Below are 24601 nucleotides of genomic sequence, written 5' to 3' on the forward strand. Positions count from 1 at the left end.
GGACCTCAGACATGCTATTCTAAACCTAAGTCTGATACAAATTGCAAGAAGTCAAGAGCAGAGGTGGAAGAGAGCTCATCTAAGTAGATGTTAGCATCTCCCAGGACAATAGGGTAGTCTAAACAGTGGTCTGAAATTGAGGTGTAGAGAAGCTGAATGGAGGATGCAGTCAGAGGAGGGGGATGGTAGAGGGGAAGGAAAGCAGTAGTTGATGAGGTAGCAATCTGGAAGCGAACAGATTCTAAAAGAGGATGCTGGAAGTACGAGAAATGTGATAATTGCAACTGGGAGGAACAAATTACTGTCAGTCCTCCAACACAACAATTTGGATGGTTACTGAAATAACTGTGGAAACCTGGTGGAGTGGCTTGATTACTATGGGCAGTGTCAGCGTCAGTCAGCCAAGTTTCTGTGAGGCAAAGAATGTGTAAGTTATGTGCTAAAATAAGGTCATGTACTAAATTGATTTACTTTTACTCCATATTAAACAGAAATTAAGCAATCCTATGAAGACTGGAGTAGTGTGAGTAGTAGTGGACTGTGGGGAGGAAATCAGTGGGCGGAGGAGGGAGAGGCATCTAGTCCATGGGATCAGGGAGTAGTGATGAACAGGTGTGGGCCTATGACTCCAGAGAACAGGAATTTGCTGCACCAAGCACATAGTGAAGAGCAAGGTAAGAGGGGACAGAGAGGGTCACGAGGCTAAGAGAAGAGCAGCCATACCTGAAACAATGGTTAAAAAATGCAAAGGGGGTATGCATGAAGGAGCACACTAAGAAGCAGCATGCGCCGATAAGGTGCTCACAGATTAGGTCACTTCTGGGTGGGCAGACTGGCAGTCACGGGCCGCCGTGTTTGCAGTGGGACTGGAGGCATAGGGTAGCTAGATCGATCCTGGAATGCACAAGCAACAGGGTAGGTTACATTCAGTAGAGATAAAAGAGGAGGCAGTCTCACCCTTGTGGAAGCAGGAATTAACGTCAGAAAGGGATGGACCATAGCAGAGAGAAGGTTCCGGTCAGGGCAAACAGCCAGGGCCCTATATGGAGAAAAGGACCTTTGAGGTAAACATGGGGAGGTGAGAGAGGGGGAGTGCAAGATGTTGGACATGTGGGGGAGGAGGCACTGGGCCTTGGGCACAATCCGGTTGCCCAAATGGTCAGTCCACCCCGTACCAAACTCTGCTGTATAGAATATGAGCTTAGTGCCTAGATTTAGGGTGCCTACCTTTAAGCTCCTTTTATAAAATCCCTCTATCTGACCACCTGAGCCATTAGTAACTAGGTCTCATTGCATAAAATGGGACCTATGCTAAAATAGTACAAGTAAGTGGTGAAATAACAAGTTTTAACAGTAGTCCACATTGATAACTACACCCCTTAATCTTTTAGTCACACTTGCCATTTTATTTCTTTGTACAGTTATTCAACTAAAATCACGTACACCATTTCCTTAAATGTAATGTATGTGTAAAATGAGCGGAAATCAAATTAAATTTCTATGATGGACATATTAATTGCTAACATCTGAAGTAGATCCTTCTGTGCAAAAACCTGAATATGTGAAGCTACTTTTTCTTGCCAGTTAGCTTATTCCTGGCTATTAAGTATTCTCTGGAGTTCATCTCGGGTCTTAGGATAATAATGTGACACTTAGGAAAGAAAATGCAGCACAGTAAACCAAAACTAGATGCCAGGATTGCAAACAGCTCCACAGTAACCGTATATTTCCCTTTAATGCTCATGTAAGCAGGGATGAAGGATATCCAAACACTTGTGAAAACTAACATGCTGAAAGTGATAAATTTGGCTTCATTAAAACCATCAGGCAATTTCCTTGCTAGGAAAGCAACCACCAAGGTGATAGTGGCTAAAAGACCCATGAAGGCCAACATGACATAGAAAAATACTATGGATCCTTCTTTGCATTCTATGATTATCCGATCTTTGGAAACATTTCTGTTCAGTTCTGGAGAAGAAGGATAAATGATTACCCAGGAAATACAAATCAATACCTGAAGCCCTGAACAGATGAGGACTATTGCATTGGGGATGGATGATCCAACCCATCTCTTTAACGAGCTATTGGGCTTTGTTGCATTGAAAGCAATGACGACGGTAATAGTCTTGGCCAGAACACATGACAGAGAGAGAGAGAAACTGATGCCAAGCACTGCTTGTCGAATGAGGCACTTTATCTTCCAGGGATGTCCAATGAAGAGAAAGGAACAGAGGAAGCACAGCAGGAGAGCCAAGAGGAGAAGGTAACTCAAATTCCTGTTATTGGCTTTTACAATTGCTGTGTCACTATATTTAATGAAAACACAGAGCACGGACACAGTGAGCAGAGAGAAAATACTGGACAAACTGGTCAAAGCCATGCCCAAGGGTTCTTCGAAGGCAAGAAACTCAATGACTTTGGGAATGCATTTGTTGAGATTTTCATTAGACCACTGATCCTCTGGGCATTTCAAGCATTCATGTGTATCTAGACAAAAGAAATCAAATAATTTAATAGGTGAGCAAAGCTGCTTGACTAGACTTGTTTTGGCATTAATCAGCTTATTTATTTATTAGGCTTTATTTACCACCTTTTTGAAGAAGTTCACCCAAGGCAATGTACAACAAGATCAATCTGGACATATGCAATGGACATATCAATAGAAAAAATACTCAAATAACAGTACATATTATGGCATAGTATCCCATAATGCCAATGCCAAAACAATGCACAATAAAACATCTTAGTAGACACTAGGAAGTAAGCGAAGGTGGATCATTTAGACAGAGAAGATGGAGTACCAGGGGTTACAGAATAAGAAGACTAACTTGAAGAAGGTTGCATGTGAAGTCAGAAAGGTGACTGCAAATGATCCTAGCTAGGGTAGGAGCTTAGACGTTGATCTGATTTGATGAGCTGATCTACAAGAAGTCTTCACAATTAAGCTCAGATTGTCTTGGTTTGACCTGACTCACAAGGGAGGATGGAGAAAGGTAAGAGGCTATGGCTACAGGTGGGTCACCAAATCATGCTCTCCAATTACAATAAAAATATTCAACCCTAATACTGAAAGTTACCCTCTGGCTGAAATTGTTGGAGTGAGTTTATGTCAAGGTTATAGAAAATTGATGTTTAAACATAATCCCCAATCATATTGCAGATTATGATTACTTGGTCACTCCTGGTTGTGGCCCACAAGTCAGGGGGAAGGATTTCTGAGTCACCAAACACTTATGTTTGCCATATAGGTCCTGAGTGTCTTTTTGCAGGGTTTTGTGTTATTTTGCAAGGTGACTGGCAGTGGAAAGAGTGTATTATTTTGAATATTGTTTTGTATGGTGAGTCGTAAGGGGAATTATTCTTTGGCACAAGAGCAAATTTCACTTCTACAATGAAGAATTGGAGTTTGAAAAGAACTCCATTGTGGAAGTAATAAAAACATCAGGCCTAATGTTCAAATGGACATACATTTAGGGATTGATATTCAAAAGGGTTTAACCAGACAAGAGGCTCCTGCTCGGTTAAACCCAACTGAGCAAGCTGGCCCCCCGATATTCAGTGCCACATAACAAGTTAGTGTTGTGGAATATCTCTGCTAACTGGCCATTCCGTAACTGGCTAGGTTAGGGACAGGCTGGGGGCAGAGTTGAGAGTTGCACAGGGACAGAAACTTCACCTGTCCCCGCTGGAATCTAACTCATTCCCACCCATCCCTACTGGAATCTCCTCCATCCCGCCCATCCCTGCAAGTAATCTTGTCCATCCCTGCCTGTCTCTGCAAGTCATTCTTCCACCCCTGCTCATCCTTTCAAGTAATTTCCACCCCCGCCTGTCCCCGCAAGTAATCTCCTCCATTCCTTCCCGTCCCCTGTGCTAAAATAACCCAACTTGTGGTAAAATAACTAAACTTAACAGTAGGCCATGTTGATAACTTCCCCTCTCAGTGTTTTATGGGGATCTCAATGCTATCAACCATATCCATGCTAATATAATTGCCATCACCAGCTCCTATTTTTCATATATTCCTTAAACAATACAGTTTTTTAAATAGCAGTATTGGATCTATCAGATGTGCATGACTCCACTTTTATGGCTCAATCTGTTAAGCCCACTTCTATGGTTCATCTGTTGAACCATAGAAGTGGAGTCATGCGCATCTGATAGATCCAATACTGCTATTTAAAAAAACTGTATTGTTTAAGGAATATGTGAAAACTATAGGATATTTGGTTCAGATTTATATGTATTGCCTCCTCCTTTGAAGAAAGTCATTGGTACTATTGATATTATAATTGCCATGGCACAAGGAAAGGATAGGTAGGCTGGCCTTGCACTGGTCGGCTGTCATACCTGGATATTGCTGGGAGCTGCGCATGCCTCAGCATTGAATATCCAGGATCTGTTTAGTCCGTGGCCGGAAGCAGCTTGCCAGGGGGTAATTCTATAAAGAATACATGTAAATGCTGGTATTGTAGTCATTGATGCGTGTATTTGGACGTAGAGGCACATAATGACTATTTCCCGGCTGTATGGTGTTCTGTAAGTGCATGTCAAGAGGCGATGGTGTGTATTTTGCAGGGGGTGTTCACATGGGTGGAGTTTGGTTAGAGCATTGGTGGATGCACACTTACACAACATGTAGATTATAAAATCATCTTTATGCATTCTTTTGCAATCTATCCAAATTCTCATCGGCTGAACTATGCTGAGTCTCGAGATTTGATAGATGTGGATATTCTTTTGCAATCTAAGCATAAGCATTTATACCAGCTCTATCGCTGGTGTAAATATCCACACCTGCAAGGCAGGTACTAGCATTCTATAAAGAAAGATGGGCGCTAGCTTTTCTTTGTAGAATAGGCTCCAAATAAATGCTTCCCTAGGGCCAAAACCTTAGGTGCCCCCATATAGGATTAACCCCTTAGTTCCAAAGAACAGAACAGGTCCCAGATGAAGGTCATACAGCAAATATTTATTTAAAAATAACCTGACATGGCCACGTTTTGGCCGAAGGCTGCGTCAGGGGTAATGCTATAAAACATATAAATTAAAAAAAAAATCAATATATAAAAACTAAAATAAGATATTTAAGTCAGTCAATAATCTTGAATCCTTTATTTATGATTTCCTTTTCCATATATGTAAGTATCTTGATTTCACATTTTTATTGCTTGACTTTTTGAGCAAAAATTGTATCTCTCTGGTATTGTCCGTCTAATTATTGTAATCCACGTAGAATCACCAGGGGTGGGCAACCACAGTCTTCGAGGGCCACGACCCAGTTGGGTTTTCAAGATTTCCAAAATGAATGTGCATGAGATCTCTTTGCAAACAATGGAAGCAGTCCATGCAAATCAATCTGATGTATGTTCATTATGGAAATCTTGAAAACTTGATTGGGTTTTGCCCCTTGAGGACTGTGGTTGCCCACCCCTCTACTAATGTAATCCACTATCGGTGTGCCTGCAGTTGCACTAGCCATAGGCCTGGTGTAACTGTGATCGTGCAAGGACACACACAGCTTATAGTATTCTGCAATTTATGTGTGTAAGTGGGAGACATGCCTATGTCCTGCCAATGCTCCACCCAAGCATATTTTCTGTTGTATTTATGAACTATTCCCCAGATTCTATAAATGGGACCAAATTTGGATGCCCAAAATTGCATATGATTCGGAGATCCATGCACAAATAAGTTAATGAGCCATTAACAATCAATAATTTTCTGTCAACAATCAATTATTGATGTTCATTGCTCTCATTTGGATTTGTATGTGGATCTGCTTGCGTGTGATTCTATAAAGAGCCATGCCCAAATCCTCTCACGTGCAACCCAAAAGGGGATGTAGCTTTATAAGGGGCGTGGTCAGGGACATTCCAAAGAATTATGAACAGTGTTATAGGATTTGGCAGATGCGTGCCCAAGTTGCATGCCAGGATTTACACCTGGTTTCCATTGGTGTTAAGTCCTTGCACCCAAAGTTGGGCACTGGAATACATGCTAAGCACTATTCTATATAGAGCGCTCAGCCCAGAGCGCAAATTTTTCACAGCATCTGTTTTTCGGTATCATTTACTGAATCTGGCCCTATGGCACTTAAGCATGCCCTTACAGAATAGCGCTTAGGCACCGTGCTGGCACATTCACGGCTAGGCATGCACTTAATACATGTGTTAGTGTTCTGTACATTTATGTGCACAAGGGGTGTGTAAGTGCAGGTGCCCAGTATACATCCTTCTAATGTATAGCTAAGTGGATTAATTTAGGCCTGCAGAAAAGAACGCTACATATATTCATCTATCCATAGAGCAGTGTTGAATTTAAATAGTTTTTTAAAAATTACAGCTGACATTTAAAAAAATGTGATCATGGCTGCTGCAAAAAAATTGACTTAAATATTGATAAATAACCAGTATGTAATTTAACTTTATAGACAAATAACAAGTGGAACAATTTGGTGGATGAGTAGCGAAGAGTTGGCATTGGCCCATAGATCCCTGGTTGCTGGGTTTGAGGTTACCCTCAGCATTTTTCAGGGAAATTTCAGAAACACAAAAAGAAGTTGCACATGTCTGCAGATACATTCTAACTGAATAGCTTCTGGCCGGTTAAATAGCACTTAACTGGCTAAGCACTAATATTCAGTACAAGATAGCCGGTTATCACCACTGAATATTCATGGTTAGCACATAAAGGCTAACTGGAGGAGTGGCCTAGTGGTTAGGGTGGTGGACTTTGGTCCTGAGGAACTGAGTTCGATTCCTAGCACAGGCAGCTCCTTGTGACTCTGGGCAAGTCACCTAACCCTCCATAGCCTGCCATTAGTGGGAAAAAGTGCGGGGTACAAATGTAAATAAAATATACAATATAACTGGCTAGCTGCAAACATTCAGTGTTTTGCTGGTTAAGTTAAGCAGCTAAAGCAGACTGTCTAAATAGCAGTCCTATTTTTGGCTGCTATAAACTTAATCAGCCAGCGCTGAATATTGATATAGCCGAATAAGATTAAAATGGCCAAAAAAAACCCTGGATATTCAATGCTGGTCACTGGAAATGGCTCGGTATTGAATATCTTGGCTTAGCACCAATCGCGGGACGTAGGCATCGACCGGATTGATTCCATGGTGATTTTCAAAAGGAAAGTGTGCAGCTACTTTCCCTTTGGAAATGAGGTTTCTGAATTGAGGTCTATAAAATAATGAGTGGAGTGGAATGGGTAGAAGTGAATTGATTGTTTACTCTTTCCAAAAATACTTGGACTTGGGGGCATGCAATGAAGCTACAAAGTAGTAAATTTAAAACAAAGCAGAGAAAATTTTTCTTCACTCAACATGTAATTAAACTCTGGAATTCGTTGCCAGAGAATGTAGTAAAAGCAGTTAGCTTAGCGGGGTTTAAAAAAGGTTTGGATAGCTTCCAAAAGGAAAAGTCCATAGACCATTATTAAAATGGACTTGGGGAAAATCCACTGCTTATTTCTATGATAAGCAGCATAAAATGTATAGTACTTTTTTGAGATCTTGTCAGGTACTTGTGACCTGGATTGGCCACGTTGGAAACAGGATGCTGGGCTTGATGGACCTTCAGTCTGTCCCAGTATGGCAATACTTATGTAATTATGTACTTTATAAAGCTGCTCTACTGATTCCCCGTGAGGCAAATGAGAGGAAGCCCATTCAATTCCTATCGACTTCCTCTCATTTGCCGTGTGGGAAGCTCTAGTTTGGCTTTGTAAAAGAAGCCCTGAGTGTCTGCCATTAAGGAAGCAATCATTGTGTAATTCTGTCAACCAGCTGGTGACTCCATTCATCTACTGATACATTGATAGCTCATTTCAGACCCACCTGTCTGGTTGGAGATTTCTCCTTCTGGGCAGGGGATGCAGTCATAACAACACACAGGCTGTCCTTTTCTGGCTACTTTCCTGTATCCTTGAGGGCAACTCTCACTACATACAGAACGAGGAACCTATGAGAAATCACAGGAAGGGTTGGACTGTGTAATATAGAGAGAAATATTCTTTCAAAAATGCTTCTATTTATTTTAGATAAGTGGAGGAGTATTTTTATAACAGGTTGCCCAGATTGAGACGTCAAGCAGGTGCCTGTTTGTTCCTGTTTTAGGTTAAAAATAGAAATAAATCAAAACATAGAAAAGAAAATAAGATGATACCTTTTTTATTGATTAGGAAAGCTAATAAAAAAATGTAGTAAGTTAGTCCAATAAAAAAGGTATCGTCTTATTTTCTATGTTTTGATTTATTTATATTTATTACCTTTAAAAGTGGATTAACACGGCTACCACACCACTTTGCCTATTTTTTCCCCATTATTGTTTATTAAATTTTCCAATAGCATATAACTTATGTAATACAGTACCTTGTCATATGATATAGATGAACAGTTCTTTAACTCGACTAACACTTAATATCTATCTTCTTTGACACCCCCCCCTTCCTCAGCCTCACATCCCATCCCACCCCTGTCCCACCTGCTTCAGGAATTTAGCACATGGCTACGTGTCACAGGGGTGAGTCCCAGAATGGAGCCCAAGTCTTGCAGTACAAGTCTCCCTCTTTAGAGACTAAGTCCGGTGTGCTCCTGCACTCTAAAAAGCACACGTGTATCATTAATGAGAGCCACTGGGCCACCGTTGGGGCCTCCGGACGAAGCCATTCTTGTAAAATTGCTTTTTTTGCCATGAAGGTTGATCACTGTAAAAAGGCCTTCATATCTGCCGGTGTCTATCCTTGATGTGTATATCCATTGAATAGTCGTTTCAGGGAATGATGCCAGGTGACCTTCCATAAACTTGATACGTGTAGAGCCAAGTCTTTCCAAAACATTTGCACTGGGGGGCACATCCAGAACATGTGGCCCAAGTGTGCACCCGCGCCCTCGCATTTAGGGCAATTGTCAGAACTTCATAAGGTAGCGTGGTGGGCTCTGCTAGGAGAAATATATAATCGGAAGATGAATTTAAACTGTAACTCTCACCAACCAGCATTCTCTGTCAGTTGATAGGTCCTCAAAAGACTGGTCCGGAGTTGCTCTTGCATAAGGTAAATGCCCAAGTCCGTATTCCATTGTTGGGTCACCTTTTCATAGTCGTACTCAGGGCTTTTTTTGAGGGGGTACTTGGGGGTACTGAGTACTGGCACCTTTTCCATTGTCTGCTAAAATTGACCCATGGACCCCAAGTTTTAATGAAAGAGCTCAGACTCTACATACCAATTCTGCCTTGTCATAGATTCTGTGACTGGTTGCAGGGGCCCTGGCTATTGTGGGATGAGTCCCTCAGTGATCACCCCACCCCTGAAGGGTGGCCTAGCATTTGAGTACCGGCACCTTTTTAGTTAGAAAAAATGCACTGGTCATACTGTTTTGTAAACTCTCTGAGATGTGAGTGGAAGAATTTCAAAGGGATGCGTGATTGTGCATCGAGTCCAAGCATCGAGTTATAACAGTCCCAAGTTTCCGTTGTCAGCGAGCCTCTTGGCAGAGATTGAACATAATGTCTTATCTGTAAATAGGCAAAAATATCTTGCTTTTACAATTTAAATTCCTCACATAGGTCTGAAAAGGATTTATTGTTCCCTGTTCTGTTACCACATGTTATAAATAGTGGACCCCCCGGGAAACCCATCGCTGGAATACCCTCGAAGTACCACCCACAGGGAAGGTGGGATTCCCTCCTATAGGTAGTAAGGAAGAGACTGTATTGATCAGGGCAAAGAACTTACACAACCATCGCCATGTCTGACGCAGAGGATGGAAAATGGGAGAGACTGGACCTAAATTTGTCTCTTGGCCTGCTAGGGCTTGGAGCCAACTGGCAAAGTGCAGGGGTTCAAACCATCGGGTCTCTGTGAGGGTGTTGGAGAAATACTGGGAATTGTGTAACCAATCCGAGAGATGGCGCATACAGCTTGCCACTGAGAAGAGGCGTAGGTCCAGTAGACCCAGACCTCCCTTATCACATGGGAGAGCTGCTCTCAAGATAGTCATGCGGGCCTTCTTGCCCTGCCAGAGAAATTTATTTAACTGTTTGTGCAGCCATCTCTCGTCCTTATGCTGTAAAAACATGGGTAATGTTTGATATGCATATATCCAAATCGGGAACAGAACCATATTGTACAATGCTACTCTCCCGAATAGAGATATGGGTAAGGATTGCCAGCCTTGTAAGACCGTTGCCACTCGATTTTTCAAAAATTCCATATTAATTGAGTAGAGTGTGGTTAGGTCCACTGGGATTCTGACACCCAAATAGGTCACCACTCGCGAGTCCCATTGTAGTGGGAATGTTCCCTCCCATTCCTCCTTTATCTCTGGGAGGGCCATGGACTTTTGCAAATTAAGTATGAAGCCTGAAAAAAACCCGAACTCATCTATAACTGACAATAATCTAGGCAATGAGCCCTGTGGATGAGTTAGGGTTAGGAACAAATCATCTGCAAACGCCAGCACTTTTACCGGTTGGGTGGGCAGCAGCACTCCAGAAATGTTGGGGTATGCCTCTATAGAGCGCAGCAATGGCTCCAAATACAACAGGAATAGCAAGGGGGAAAGAGGGCAACCCTGCCTCGAACCTGTCCGAACTTCCAAGGGAGGGGATTAATTGTATTTACCAACAACCTCGCAGTCGGTCCTTTATATAAAGTTTCAATGGCTTGAGGAAACCAACCCTTCATGCCCACATAAGACTTGGAACAAATAATCCCACCGTACTTTGTCGAATGCCTTTTCTGCGTTAGACTAACCAATAATAGCTGTGTCTTTGAAGAGCGGCATTAGGCTATCAAGAGCAGAACCTTTCGAACATTGATTACCGAGTGTCTGCCCCGCACAAACCCTACCTGGTAGTCCCCTACTAGGGTCGGGATGTGGGGGGCCAAACGGTCCGCCAGTACTCGAGCCAAGATCTTTAGGTCTACATTGATCATGGAGATAGGTCTATAAGACTCAACCCGATCTCGAGGTTTGCCCGGTTTAGGGATCAATGTGATTAGTGCCTCATTTTCCTGGGGTGAGAAGAACCCTCTTTGCACTACCGTGTCATAGTATTCAATGAGTGGACCACAAAACTGGGAGGGTAACATTTTATAATATTCGGCAGGGAAGCCATCTGGTCCTGGAGCCAAGCCTATAGGGAGGGATTTAAGGACTTGTTGTAGTTTTTGGGCTTGTAGTGGTAACGAGAGCTGATTCTGAATAGCCTGAGATAAACGGAGGAGGCCCGTGTCTTCCAAGTAGTCTCGGACCGACATATCATCTGTCCCGCTCTCTCCCGCAAATATCTTGGAAAAGTATGAGTGAAATGCCTGCGTTATCCCATCTGGCCTATGTATCCTGTTCCCTGCTGATGATATAATCGATGGGATCTTGGGGAGGTAGGGAAATTTATTAAAAACTTATTAAGTTGTGGACATGGATGATGTTCTTTATTCCTGTTGTGATATAGACTTACAAATCTGAGTGTATAACTATCGCTTAGTATTTTTTTGTTGTACAGGATAATTTGTCTTCAATAAAAAAGATAAATCATAATCGATGGGATCAACTTCGTTGAGTCCAAGCTCGGGTCACCTGAGCCAGCAGCCTCCCTGATTTGTTCCCGAAACGATGGAATTGCAAGCGTCTCACTAAAAGGCGTTTCTTAGTTTGTTCGTGTATTAATGAGTTTAATGCCACAGCGGCCGCCGACATAGTCATGGTTATGCTGATTTGGCTGTGATAGGTTTTTTTGGGTTTTTTTTGCTAGCCGCAGTTCTCATTCTAAGCGAATTATACCTGCTGAGAGTTTCTTAGACCTGGCACTCATGTAGGCTATGATCCCCCCTCTCAAAACAGCTTTCGAGGCTTCCCAAAATATAATTGGGGAGTTGCAGGATTCTGCTTTAGTGTCTACATAACGCTCCCACTGTTCTTTGATGTAAGTAGAGAAAGACAGGTCCCAAGACAGAAAAATAGCCCGATTCTCCCAGTATGTTAAATGTTAAATCTAACCAAATCAGTGAGTGGTCTGAGACTTCTAGCAGGCCTATCTCTGCTTATGAGACTCTGAAAAACCAGTCCTGTGCCACTAGGATATAATCTACTCGAGACCAAGACTGATGAACTTTAGATTGATGAGTATAGTCTCTCGTGGTTGGGTGTAAAAGGTGCCAGGGGTCCACTAATTGTAAAGATTTACACATAAAAGGCAAGCCTCTGTCTCTTCTCAACCCCGTTCTGGTTCTATCTGTGGCGTAGCCAGACCTGAGATTTTGGGTGGGCCCAGAGCTAATATGGGTGGGCACGCACTGTCTATATAAGTATGAATAGTGTCTCTTGGGATCCTACAAAATAATGCCTAAGAATTCACTTGATGATGGATTTCTAAGTATTCTGCCCAACAGCTGCCCTGCATCAGTATAACCACATACATACTTAAAGGAAAAATTGATATTTTTAAATATAATTACATTATCCCACAATCTCTCCACTGCAAAATTCTATACACAAACTTGTGCAAAAACACACTCATATCTTTAAAACCATAACAGCACTAATTCCAAGGACAGGATGAGCTACAACCTTATGCTTGAAAAGGCAGAACTGTAATTACAATAGGCTCTAAAACACCAATACACTACCTCGTGAAAAAAAGCAAAACAAAAAGGGCTGCGAATACTACATGCTAGCAGAATACTGCACCTTGATCACACTTGAAAAACACATGACACAACAGACATGACACAAGGAACTAGAAATCAAAAAATATGAAGGCAAAATACTGAACTGGAAAGTTAATTCAAGAAGTCAGACTCAGCATGCAGCAATACCAGAAAAATTGAAACTTACATGCAAAATATCACAGATCCACATTTCCAAAAGCTGACATATTCCAATTAATAAATTCTGAATAAAATACTTTTTTCTACCTTTGTTGTCTGATCTATTCGCTTTGGTCCCAGTGTCTTCTGTTTTACGCAGTGTCTTCTTTCCATTTGATATTTTTTCACTCACCATGTCCACCATCCTCCTGTGTCCTTATGCGTCCTGTCTACCATCTGTAGCCCTGCCCCTATCCTTCCTCGAGTTTCAGTATCTGCCCTCAACGTGTTCCAAACCAGCCCTTAAACTCAGCTGTTTCCCCTCCATCCATAGCCAGCATTTCTCCTCACTCCCCTCTATCCATGTGCATCTACTTCCTCTGTCTTCCCTTCCCTCCATCCATGTCCAGCATTTCTCCTCTCTCCCTTCCCCTCCATCCATGTGCATCTCCTTCCTTTGTCTTTCCTTACCTCCATCCTTGTCCAACATTTCTCCTCTCTTCCCTGCCCTCCACTCCATCCATGTCCAGCATTTCTCCTCTCTTCCATCCCCTCTATCCATGTGCACCTCCTTCCTGACTTCTCTCCCCTCCCTCCATCCATTCGTCCAGCAACTCTCCATTCTCCCCTATCCAGCAAATGTCCTCTGTCCCCTGCCCCCTCCATTCATCCATCCATGTTCAGCAATTCTCCTGTCTCCCCTGACCTCCCCTCGATCCATCCATGTCCAGCAACTCTCCATTCTCCCCTGCCCTCTCCTCCATCCATCTCCAGCAAATTTCCTCTTTCCCCTTTCCGCTCCATCCATTCACGTCCAGCAATTTTCTTCTTTCCCCTGCCCTCCGCTCCATGTCCAGCAACTCTCCATTCTCCCATGCCCTCTCCTCCAGCCATCCATCTCCAGCAAATTTCCTCTCTCCCCTTTCCCCTCCATCCATCCCTGTTGTCCAGCAATTCTCCTCTCTCCCCTGCCCATCCTGTTTCTGTCCATCCCCTTCCCCCTTCTATCCAGCGTCTCCCCCTCCCCCTTCACAGCATCTCCCAGCCACCTATAAAGAATGACAACGTGGATGCAGCAGCTCACAGGTTTGCTTGCTGTGTAAGTGAACGGCGACGGCTGTGCGGGGGAGTGCAGACAGTGATCTTTACTTACAGTGAGTGGATGCGATAGGCTGGCCGCTGGCTCACTTCCGTTCCATTGTACTCCCGAAGTCGCAGCGACGAACGGGCAGGCAGCGCTGCGGTAGTAAAAGCAACAAGTCGACTGGTTCGACTCTCCGTCCTTCACTTCCCTCCCTCTGCGTCCCACCTTCCTCTGACGTCATTTCCTTTCAGGCGGGACGCAGAGGGAGGGAAGTGAAGGACGGAGAGTCGAACCAGTTGACTTGTTGCTTTTACTACCGCAGCGCTGCCTGCCTGTTCGTCGTTGCGACTTCGGGTAAAAGTTGCCGTTCCAGTCGTTGTCGTTTGGGCGGGCCTGAGCCAAGATTGGGTGGGCCTGGGCCCACCCATAGCTACGCCCCTGGGTTCTATTCTTTGAACGGTCCAACTCTGGATCTAGGGTCTGGTTAAAATCTCCTGCCTATACCCAAGGTGCGTCCGAGTGCTGAAGTCCCAAGGAAATTAAAGTCTGGAAAAATTGAGGTGAGTAGGTATTGGGACCATACACTGCGCATAGGTAAAAGCTTTGCCCAAACATATTCATATGGAGCAGGACCATCCTCCCTTCTGCGTCTTTGTAGATGAGCTTAGGGTGACATGGGAGGCTTTTTTTAATCAGAATCGCTACCCCACTTCTTCTCTTATCGGAAGAGGAGTAAAAACACTCCCCCACCCATTGCTGCTTTAATTTCTCATGTTCTGAGTCTCACAGGCGGTCGGTAGCCCAACTGTTTGGGGAGGCTAAAGGGGGTGGGGTTACATCCATAATTGTCAACACACAGAAAAAAAAATAAGTACAACATCCCAAATGTGAAAAGTTACAAGCACCACCCTAATTAGTGAGATTGAAGGTTAGCAAGTGAAAGGTTTCTTGCAGTGTATTCGATATATAATTTTGTCATGGTGGAGAAGAGACTGAGTCCCAAGGAAGGGCTGCTGGTTATTGACAAGAAATGCTTCTATGTGCATGTAAAAATGGATTTATATATCATAAATGACATATCATATTTTAAGCTCAATTATTTTAAGCACTTACCATCACTAAATCACATACACATCTAAGGAACAATTCGACATCATATCCTCCAAAATATTCTAAAATCATGTCTGATGTTATGACAAACAAACTAAAATTAAATTAAAGTGTTGATGTCACTTCAGTAAGGCCAACACACAATCCTTCAACTGCAAAACACTATGTACAAACAGCCTTTTAGGGTGGATAGCGTTCACAACGAGCTCTTTTATTAATGACCAGACAGAGATAAGAGTTTTCAATTTTGGCACAGTATAAGTCATCACAAGAACAAAATGGACTGCATTAGGGGCTTATAGCCCATTTAGTTATATTTAAACAAAAGAGATCTGCATGAAACAAAACATTTATTTTTATTTTGACTTATAAACCCCCTCTCTCTCTCTCTCTCTCTGCCCCAATCCAACATTGCCCCAGTGTCTTGCCCCCCCCTCTCAGTTAAGCAAAGCAAAGCAATAAATAAGAGACCCAAACAGTGGAGTACCAAGGGGGGAGCGGTGGGGGCGGTATGCCCCGGGTGCACACCGCTGGGGGGGTGCTGTGCGCCTGTTGGCTGAGTCCACTCGTTCCCTCCCTGCTGCTCCCTCTGCGCGGAACAGGTTACTTCCTGTTCCGGGGCAGAGGGAGCAGCAGGGAGGGAACGAGCAGACTCGGCCAACAGGCGCGCGGCACCCCCCAGCAGGTAAAAAATGCACCCGGGGGGGGGGGGTAATTTCGCCAGTGGGGGGGGGGGGGGCTGCGCTGCACCCGGGGGGGGGGGGCGCATCGGCGATCCACTCCGGGTGTCAGGCAGCCTAGGAACGCCACTGGACCCAAATACTCTTCCCCCTCAACATTTACCCGCTTCTTCGGCACTTGCTCGATCTGCTGCTGCCTCCGCTCCCTCCCTCCCTGTCTCGGTCGGTAACTGACTGTAAATAGTGGAGCCACGTGCTGCAACACTCAGGCAGGCTCACAGTCACAGCGAGGCTCTGCCACCGGAATGGAAGGGCAGCAGGAAGTGCATCGCAGTTACAGGGGGAGGTTTTGTAATTGTTCTGACAACGAACTTCTTTCCTGCACCGAATTTGAGAAGGAGGCAGGTGAAGGTAATATTTGGGCTGGGGAGGCTTAGCCTCCCCAAGCCTCTTATACGGGGCGCCTATGCTGAGTCTGATAATTTAGTTTCCTGAATACAGGCAATGGAAGCGTTATGGTGTTTAAGCTGTGATAGAATCTTAGATCGCTTTATTGAAGATGATGTACCAGAAACGTTCCAAGAAATGAGGCGAATGGCTGATTTATTCATCCAAGCTATATTCTGGGAAAAAGCCAACTGTTCCCTGAGCTATCATGTCGTTCTCCCCAGGAGCCCAGCCCCCCTCCTCGGGAAATATACACACCTTTAAGAAGTCAAGATCTCTTTTTTCTCTTATTAAAGGCCCTAATAGTTGAATCTTAAAAGTTAGTGGCCTGCAAGAGCATTCCCCTGTCTTGTGGTCTCCGTTACACACATATTTCCCAAATTCCTGAAGCCCCTCCCTCTTATTGCTCCCTCCCTCTCTCCACCCGCGCTCCGTATCCCTCCTTCCCCCCATACCCCCCTTTTGAACCCCCTTAACCCCTTGAACTAACTTTCAAGAACTATCTCTCTCTATGAAGGATAGGTCTAGGGGACGTAAAGATGCCAAGGAGCGGAAGAACCCTCCCCCCTCTTAGCAAAACGGTCATCATTAGTTTCCATTGAGACTGATAGTAAATAATATTAACATTATTTTCCAACCTGTATGAACAACTTCAAATAACTCTCAACTCTATTGAGACACTGGTTCATGTCGTTTCCAAAGTTTGTAGCCAAGCCACTGCTTCCTCTGATTTGCAAAAGGATAGCCACCGATTGTTATGCTGGATCTTCAAAGTTGCAGGATATTGTAGCGAGAAGCAAAGCCTCTTCTCCACTAGTTGTGTGCATATTGTAGAAAAGGCCCTTCGTTTGGTGGCGAGCATCGGCGAATAATCTTGAAAAATTCTGATTGCTTGCCCCTCAAATTGTGCGTCTTGCGTTTTGCTTTTGTATAAATGTAGTATTTGGGCTTTCTGAGAGTATCGTTGGAATTTTGCAATCACCACCCTTGGTTTATCTGCATTGAGTCTCAAGGGGCCCACCCTGTGGACTCTATCCAGATGTACTGGTCCCTGGGCACTCGCTGTGGGAAAACGTATGAGCAGCCAAGTCTCCAACGTGGTAGGTAAAGAAGACTTTGGTATAGATTCAGGGAAGCTCACAAATCTTAGGTTCTCTCGTCGTGCTCTGTTTTCTAGATCTTCCAACTTGTCCTGCTGGGTGCGGGTCAGGGCCTCGAGCTGTTCTAACTTTTCGCTCTGAGTTTGTAACAAATCTTCCACGTCCGAGACCCTGCATTCCAGCTCTCCAGTTCTGCGAGTTAGTTCGGAGGTGCTTTGTGCAATGCCTGCTATCTGTTCCGATAATTGTGCAAATCGAGAGTCTAAAGCTTTCGCTACCGCCTCCTTGAGCTCCGGAATGAACTCCGCGGAGGTCGGCATGGATGGGGAAGTAGGCGCCATCTTGTCTTCTCCCTGCTTAGTCTGATCGTGCCCTCGGCGTAGCGGTTTGGCCAACATTTGCGACGCTGGTGCGCTCAGATATTTGTCCATAGGCTCCTCGATCCGCGCAGCGAGTTTGTTGTTCAAAAAGATTTTTCCATCGGTATAAAAAGTTGTTGAGAGGGGTGCTGGTTCTCGCAGCGGTCTGAGATACGTCCGCTGCTGCTCACAGCATCACGTGACCCCCACTTTGCCTATTTTAAAAAGACAGATACTTAGCTGGCCTAAACATTAGGTAAGACTAGGTGGTAATCTAGGGCAATAGCTTTTTTAGGGGCAGCAACGAGCAGCCACAGTCAAAGCAAAACAATAAGTCCCTGACAGCAGAGGGCCCGGGTAGGCCTGGGCCCACTCACTTTGGGCTCAAGCCTACCCAAACTTCTGGCACTCTTTGTTATAGCTGGTGGGATCCTCCATCTCTGCAAGCTGAAGAGGTCCTCTGGCAGCCAGAACAAGTCACTCCCCTACTCGCTGCAGCCAGTGGCACTGTCCATATGCTGTTGCCAGCCTGCCCCTCCTTCACATGCATGAAAACTGAGCATGCATGGGATTGGGGAGGCCGGCACAATGGCAGCACATGGAAAACACAGTTGACTGCAGTGAGTAGGGGAGTGCTTCCTGCCAAACCACATTTTTCAAATTTTTTGCCAATCAAGAGCCTGAGCAGACCACAGCTACTGGCCCTTCCATGCCCCCTAACTATGCTCTTCCTAAGCCACTCCCCCACTCCAGCCTGGGCAAACAAGACCTCTTCTGAAGCCCACCATAGTCACACAGGCCGACGTGGGGTAAAGCTCACCCCCTGTTAAATTTCAGGCTCCAGGGAAGCTGGTCACCCTTGTGGGCTTATATGCACATATACTGGCGTATAGCCCAAAAATGTCTTTATAGTCAATATAAAATGATGAGCACATATAAAACCGTATCAGTTCTACAGACATGAAAAGCCATCATTAAGTTAAACTCCATAAGCTTTACAAATACCAGGTGGGAAGGGAAAGGAAAAAAGGTCCTTGGTTGCAGGATCATTTTCAATATTTTTGAAGGTAAGAATGGAGGGAGGAAAGGGGTCTCCTGACCATGGGACAATTTTATTTTAATTTTAATACCACAAGAAGAGGGAGGAGGGGTTGAGCAAAGCTCAAGACTTTGTTACAATTTCCAAAGCCAGAGGAAAGGAGGGAAACGTTTGGAAAATGCTGAGGATATATATATATATATATATATATATATATATATATATATATATATATATATACATATATATATATTTGTTTTTTAGTTTAAAAATTCAGAGGGAAAAAAAAGAAAGGATCAAACAGCAATGGAGAAAATCTTTTTTGTAAATTTTAAAAACAGGAGAGAGGGAGATAAGGAGTCAAGCTGCAGAAGGTATTTTTTTTTTACTTGAAAAAACCAAGATGGAGAGTGGCTGGACATATTTAGGGACCCTTTTATTCATGCTTGCTTACCTGTTAGCGTAGTTAAAATGCAGTACTGGGCGATGCACTCAGGTGTCCCACAGTAGTTTTGGAATCACCTTGTGCTACCCATGCGCTAAAAATGAAAATGTATTTTTTTGTGCTGGGGCATTTTGGGGGGTAGACAGTGGGTGCAGCTATGCTAATTGGTTAGTGTGTGGGCATTGTCACATGCTGATTAGCGCGTGAGCCTTTACCACCTACAAAATAGGTGGCGGTAACGGCTCATGTGGTAATGGGGAAATGAACACAAGGCCCTTATCAGAAAAATAGAAAAAGCTATCTTTTACCAGCAGCACTCAGCCTCAGTGTGTGGGAAAGACCCACATTGGGGCTACCGCAGGCCACTTTCTAGCATTGCTTGGTAAAAGGGCCCCTAAATTTCATGTCCTGCTCTATCCTATCTGAAATTTGGAAAAGTTAAATTTAGCTGAATAGTAAAATTTGTACAGTTAAACATATTCACGTTCGGTCAGTTTTCAAAGGCTTTAATCTAGCAGCTATGATATGGGCCTCAGAGAATGGAAAGTTTGCAGAAGTGTTTGTTTTTGGAATATGCAGTGCAGTAGCGTTTCTAGGGTGGCTGACACCCGGGGCGGATCGCCGATGCACCCCCACCCCGCTGCAGCGTGACCCCCCCCCCCCAGCGAAAGGCCACCTCCCCCCCCCCCGCGAAAGGACACCCCCCTGGGTGCATTTTTACCTGCTGGGGGTGTGCCGCGCGCCTGTCTGCTTCGCTCGTTCCATGCTCCCTCTGCCCCGGAACGAGAGGAGCAGACAGGCACGTGGCACCCTCCCCCCAGCGGCGTGCACCCGGGGCGGACCGCACCCACCGCCCCCCCTAGGAACGCCACTGATGCAGTGCTTTTTTCGTGCCGGTACGCACATACCGGCACCTTTTTTTTCTGAGGGCCGGCTCACCTGCCGGCCCTCAGCTCACCAACTTTCTGTTCTGCCCCCTGCAAATCTAATATTTACTGAAGTCACAGCACGAACCGGCGGTAGTGAAGACAGCAAGCAGGCAGGCTCGCCTCCTCGTCGCTTCCCTGCCCTCTCAGCACAGCTCAGGCTCAGCGTCCCGCTGATTACATCAATTTCCTTTCCGCGAGGGCGGGACGCTGAGAGGGCAGGGAAGCGACGAAGGCGGGACGCTGAGCCTGAGCTGTGCTAAGAGGGCAGGGAAGCGATGAGGAGGCAAGCCTGCCTGCTTGCTGTCTTCACTACCGCCGGTTCGCGCTGTGACTTCAGTAAATATTAGATTTGTAGGGGGCAGAACGAAAAGTTGGTGAGCTGAGGGTTGGCAGGTGGGGATGGGGTTGGAACGATCTCGGGGGCAGGTGGAGGCTGGGGCGAGTCACAGGACATGGAAGGGAGGGGGTGGATAGGGGGAAAGGAGAATCGCTGGACATGGAGGGGAGAGGCAGGGGAGAGAGGAGAATCGCTGGACATAGATGGGAGGGGAGGGCAGAGGAGAATCCTGGACATGGATGGGATGGGAGGGCAGGAGAGAGAGGAGAGTTGCTGGACATGGATGGATGGAGGGGCGGGCAGGAGAACTGTTGGACATGAATGGAGGAGAGGGAAGACAGGAAGGAGATGCACATGGATGGAGGGGAGGGGAGATAGTAGAAATGCTGGACATGGATGGGAAGGAAGAATAGGGGCAAAGGAGAATCGCTGGACATGGATGGCAGGGGAGGGCAAGGGAGAGAGGAGAGTTGCTGGACGTAGATGGATGGAGGAGAGGGCAGGAGAAATGCTGGACATGGATGGAGGAGAGGGAAGACAGGAAGGAGATACACATGGATGGAGGGGAGGGGAGAGAGGAGAAATGCTGGACATGGATGGAGGGGAGGGCAGGGAAGAGAAATGTTGAAGGGAAGGAAAGACAGAGGAAGGAGATGCACACGGATGGAGGGGAAGGGAGAGAGGAGAAATGCTGGATGAAGGAGAGGGAAGACAGAGGAAGGAGATGCACATGGATGATGGGGAGGGGAGAGAGTTGAAATGCTGGACATGGATGGAGAGGAGGAAAGAGAGAGGAATTGAGATGAACATGGATGGAGGGGAGGGGGAGAGAAGAAATGCTGCACATGGATGGAGGGGAGGGAAGACAGAGGAGGAGATGCACATGGATTTAGGGGAGATGAGAAATTCTGGACACGGATGGAGGGGAGAAAGTTGAAATGCTGGACATGGATGGAGGGGAGGGAAGAGAGCAGAAGTGAGATGAGCATGGTTGGAGGAGAGGGAAAGAGAAAAAGTGAGATGAACATGGATGGAGGGGAGGAGAGAGGAGAAATGCTGGACATGGATGGATAGGAAGGAAGAGAGAGGAAGGACGGGAGATGCATATGGATGGAGAGGAGGGAAGAATAGGAAGGAGATGCATACTGACGGAGATGAGGGAAAGGGAAAAGAGGAGAAAAACTGCACATGGATGGAGAAAATAGGCAAAAACTGGATCCACTTTATACCTCCTCCAGTCAAGTTTGCGGAGGACCCAGCTTTCACCTATGGATGTAGAGCAAGAAATGAAGAAGAAAGGAGGAAAGTAAAGAAATAAATGGAAAGGAATCCCTGGAAACAGAGTTAAGGGAACAGATAGGGGGCAGCAGAATCAGAGACTGGGACCGACATGATCAGAAAAACAAAGTCACCAGACAACAAAGGTAGAAAAAAATAATTTTATTTTCATTTTTGTGTTTGGAATATGTCCAATTTGAGAATTTACATCTGCTGTCTTATTTTGCACTGGGTATAATGGAGCTGTAACATCTTATAGAAATTATAATGAAAAAATTCAAGTTATTTTTTTCTCCTATACTGGTATAATATTTTCAATGATTCCTGTTTATATGCGCCATGGTTGGTATAAGGGGTGTGGCTATCATAGGGGCAGAGCCATATGTTGTGGCCCCACCCATAATGAGTACCGGTACCTTTTTTCCTACAAAAAAAAGCACTGGGAATATGTGAAGGCTAGGGGAATCAGATTCACAGTGAATTTGTTTGGTCAGAATCATATAAGAGGTGGAAGAAAATGTATAAAGCATAGCATTTTGAGGGTAATTTTATAACTGAGAGCCTATGCGAAGGCATAGAGGGGCATTTTCGAATGGGGACGCCCATCGCTAAGGGCGCCCATCTCCGAGGACGGCACAGCGAAGGGGCTGGGTCAACCGTATTTTCGAACAAGATGGGCATCCATCTTTCATTTTGAAAATACGGTTGTGGGCGCCCAAATCTCGACCTAAATGCTGAGATCACTGGATTTAGAGGTGGGCGCCCTCGATTTTCCCCCTTAATGGAAACCGATGGCGCCAATCTCAAAAACGAACCAGACCAAGGCATTTGATCATGGGAGGGGCCAGGATTTGTAGTGCACTGGTTCCTCTCAAATGCCAGAGCACCAACCGGGCACTCTAGGGGGCACTACAGTGGACTTGGCAAATTGGACCCAGGTGCATAGCTCCCTAACCTTGGGTGCTGAGCCTCCCAACCCCCCCCCCCCCCCAAAACCCACTCCCCACAACTATACACCACTACCATAGCCCTAAGGGGGGCACCCACATGTGGGTACAGTGGGTTTCTGGTGGGTTTTGAAGGGCTCCCATTTTCCACCACAAGTGTAACAGGTGGGGGGGATGGGCCTGGGTCCGCCTGCCTGAGGTATACTACACCCACTAAACCTGTTCCAGGGACCTGCATACTGCTGTCATGGACCGGATTATGACATTTGAGGCTGGCATAGAGGCTGGCAAAAAAAGTTCTTAAAGTTATTTTTTGAGGGTGGGAGGGGGTTAGTGACCACTGGGGGAGTCAGGGGAGGTGATCCCTGATTCCCTCTGGTGGTCATCTGGGCAGTTCAGGCACTTTTTTTTTTTTTTTTTTTTAATTTTATTTTTATTGAATTTTATAATACATTTAGTCATACAACATAAATGTCGGAAAAAAAGAAATAAAAATTGTCAGAATATTACAAATCATGAAATAATCCAAAATACATTTAGACCACAATTTATCGGGCAAGAAACAAGGAAAAAAAAAAGAAGGAAATATACAACATAGTCAAAGAGCGGTGTCATGCAATTACTCACAGCCGAATATCAGCGTATCAACCTATTGAACATTCAAGGTTGAGTTTCTCTACTTTCTCTAGAACTAATAAAAACCTTCATTTTTTGGGGTTCAAGAAACATATATGTGACTGAATCCATAGATATAATGCAGCGACATGGAAATTTTAAAACAAATAAAGCACCTAGGGCAATTGCTCTAGGTCTCAAACTCATAAATTCTCGTCTCCGCAATTGAGTATCTTTGTTTAAATCTGGATATATGTGAACTTGTTCTCCAAGAAATTTCTCATTTAAATGTTTAAAATATAATTTGAAAATATTATTTCTATCGAGCTCTATCGCAAATGATACCAGAAGGGTTGTCCTCTCTGTCACAGTGTCCAGTGAGTTCTCCAAAAAAGCTGTTAAATTTTCAAGCTGACTTTGGGCAGCCAAGGGGTCCGGCTTCTTAATCCCAGTTAAATATTGGACCTTATTAATAGGTGGAAAAGCCTCTACAGGAATTTTAAGTATTTCCTGGAAATATCTGCGAAGCATGTCTATAGGTGAGGTCAAAGGAGCTTTAGGAAAATTTATAAACCGTAAGTTGTTCTTCCTCCCCTGGTTGTCCAAATATTCTATTTTCCTCTTCAATATATCCCTTTCTTTAGAGACCTCTCCTGAAAACAACTGCAAAGTAGAGAGTTCAGCCTTTAAATTGCCAACTTGATTATCTTGAGCTTGAATTTTCTCCACTAAATTCTGGTGTGATTGTTTTAAATCCGAAATTTCTTTAGTGAAAGAGTTAGTTACCTTTGTTAGTAGAGAATTCATCCCCTGAAGCACGTCCCATAGGGAATCCAAAGTTACAACAGCAGGTTTTATCATCTCCGAACCACCAATGGTAGCAGTTCCCGCAAGCGTGGGGGTCGAGGTGGCATTAACCCTCCAACTTTCCGTTGTTCCCGCTATTGGGGCAAATGTCGCCGAGGTACCTCCTAGGAGGGCTTTGCTACTCTCCTCTCTGGGAGCCGAACGAGGCGTTCCTGCCTCGGAGATAAAACTACTTCCGGGTCGCGGAGGTGCTGTGTTTTCGAGCGGGCTCAACGAGACCACTCCTTCGCTGTGACCCAGGGAAGCATCCGCGGGTCCATCCAAGGTGAGTGCTTGCATAACTTGTGGGAGAATGCCGACTTGCTCCAGGGTCAACTGCCGGGGAGCGGGAATAATTCCAGGTACCGAGGAGGACGGTCCTTTGGGTTTCCCCTTCCTCTTCCCCATATCCTGGGGTAGGAATTACTCGCCCAACGATTTCCTTGCGAAGTCAAGAGCTCTCTCTCACGCTTCCGCTCTAATCCGCCATCTTGCCTCTTTCCAGGCACTTTTTTTGTGACTTGGACCTAAAAAAAAAAAGGGACCAAAAAAAGCGGACCAAATTCTC

The 24601-nt window shown here is 45.0% G+C and overlaps 1 protein-coding gene across 1 annotated transcript in view; it reads right to left on the minus strand.

Annotated features, from left to right (window-relative positions):
• Positions 1 to 1567: 1567 nt before the first annotated feature.
• LOC115476511 (extracellular calcium-sensing receptor-like) overlaps positions 1568 to 24601 on the minus strand; it is a 115611-nt gene continuing 92577 nt past the window's right edge. Inside the window, exons 7-8 of the mRNA XM_030212958.1 lie at positions 7845 to 7968; positions 1568 to 2487 (exon numbers count right to left, since the gene is read on the minus strand). Coding sequence (XP_030068818.1) covers positions 1568 to 2487; positions 7845 to 7968 — 1044 coding nt within the window. The remainder of the gene's footprint in view (positions 2488 to 7844; positions 7969 to 24601) is intronic.

Source organism: Microcaecilia unicolor, chromosome 1 (genome assembly GCF_901765095.1).
Source record: "Microcaecilia unicolor chromosome 1, aMicUni1.1, whole genome shotgun sequence".
Lineage (NCBI taxonomy): Eukaryota > Metazoa > Chordata > Amphibia > Gymnophiona > Siphonopidae > Microcaecilia > Microcaecilia unicolor.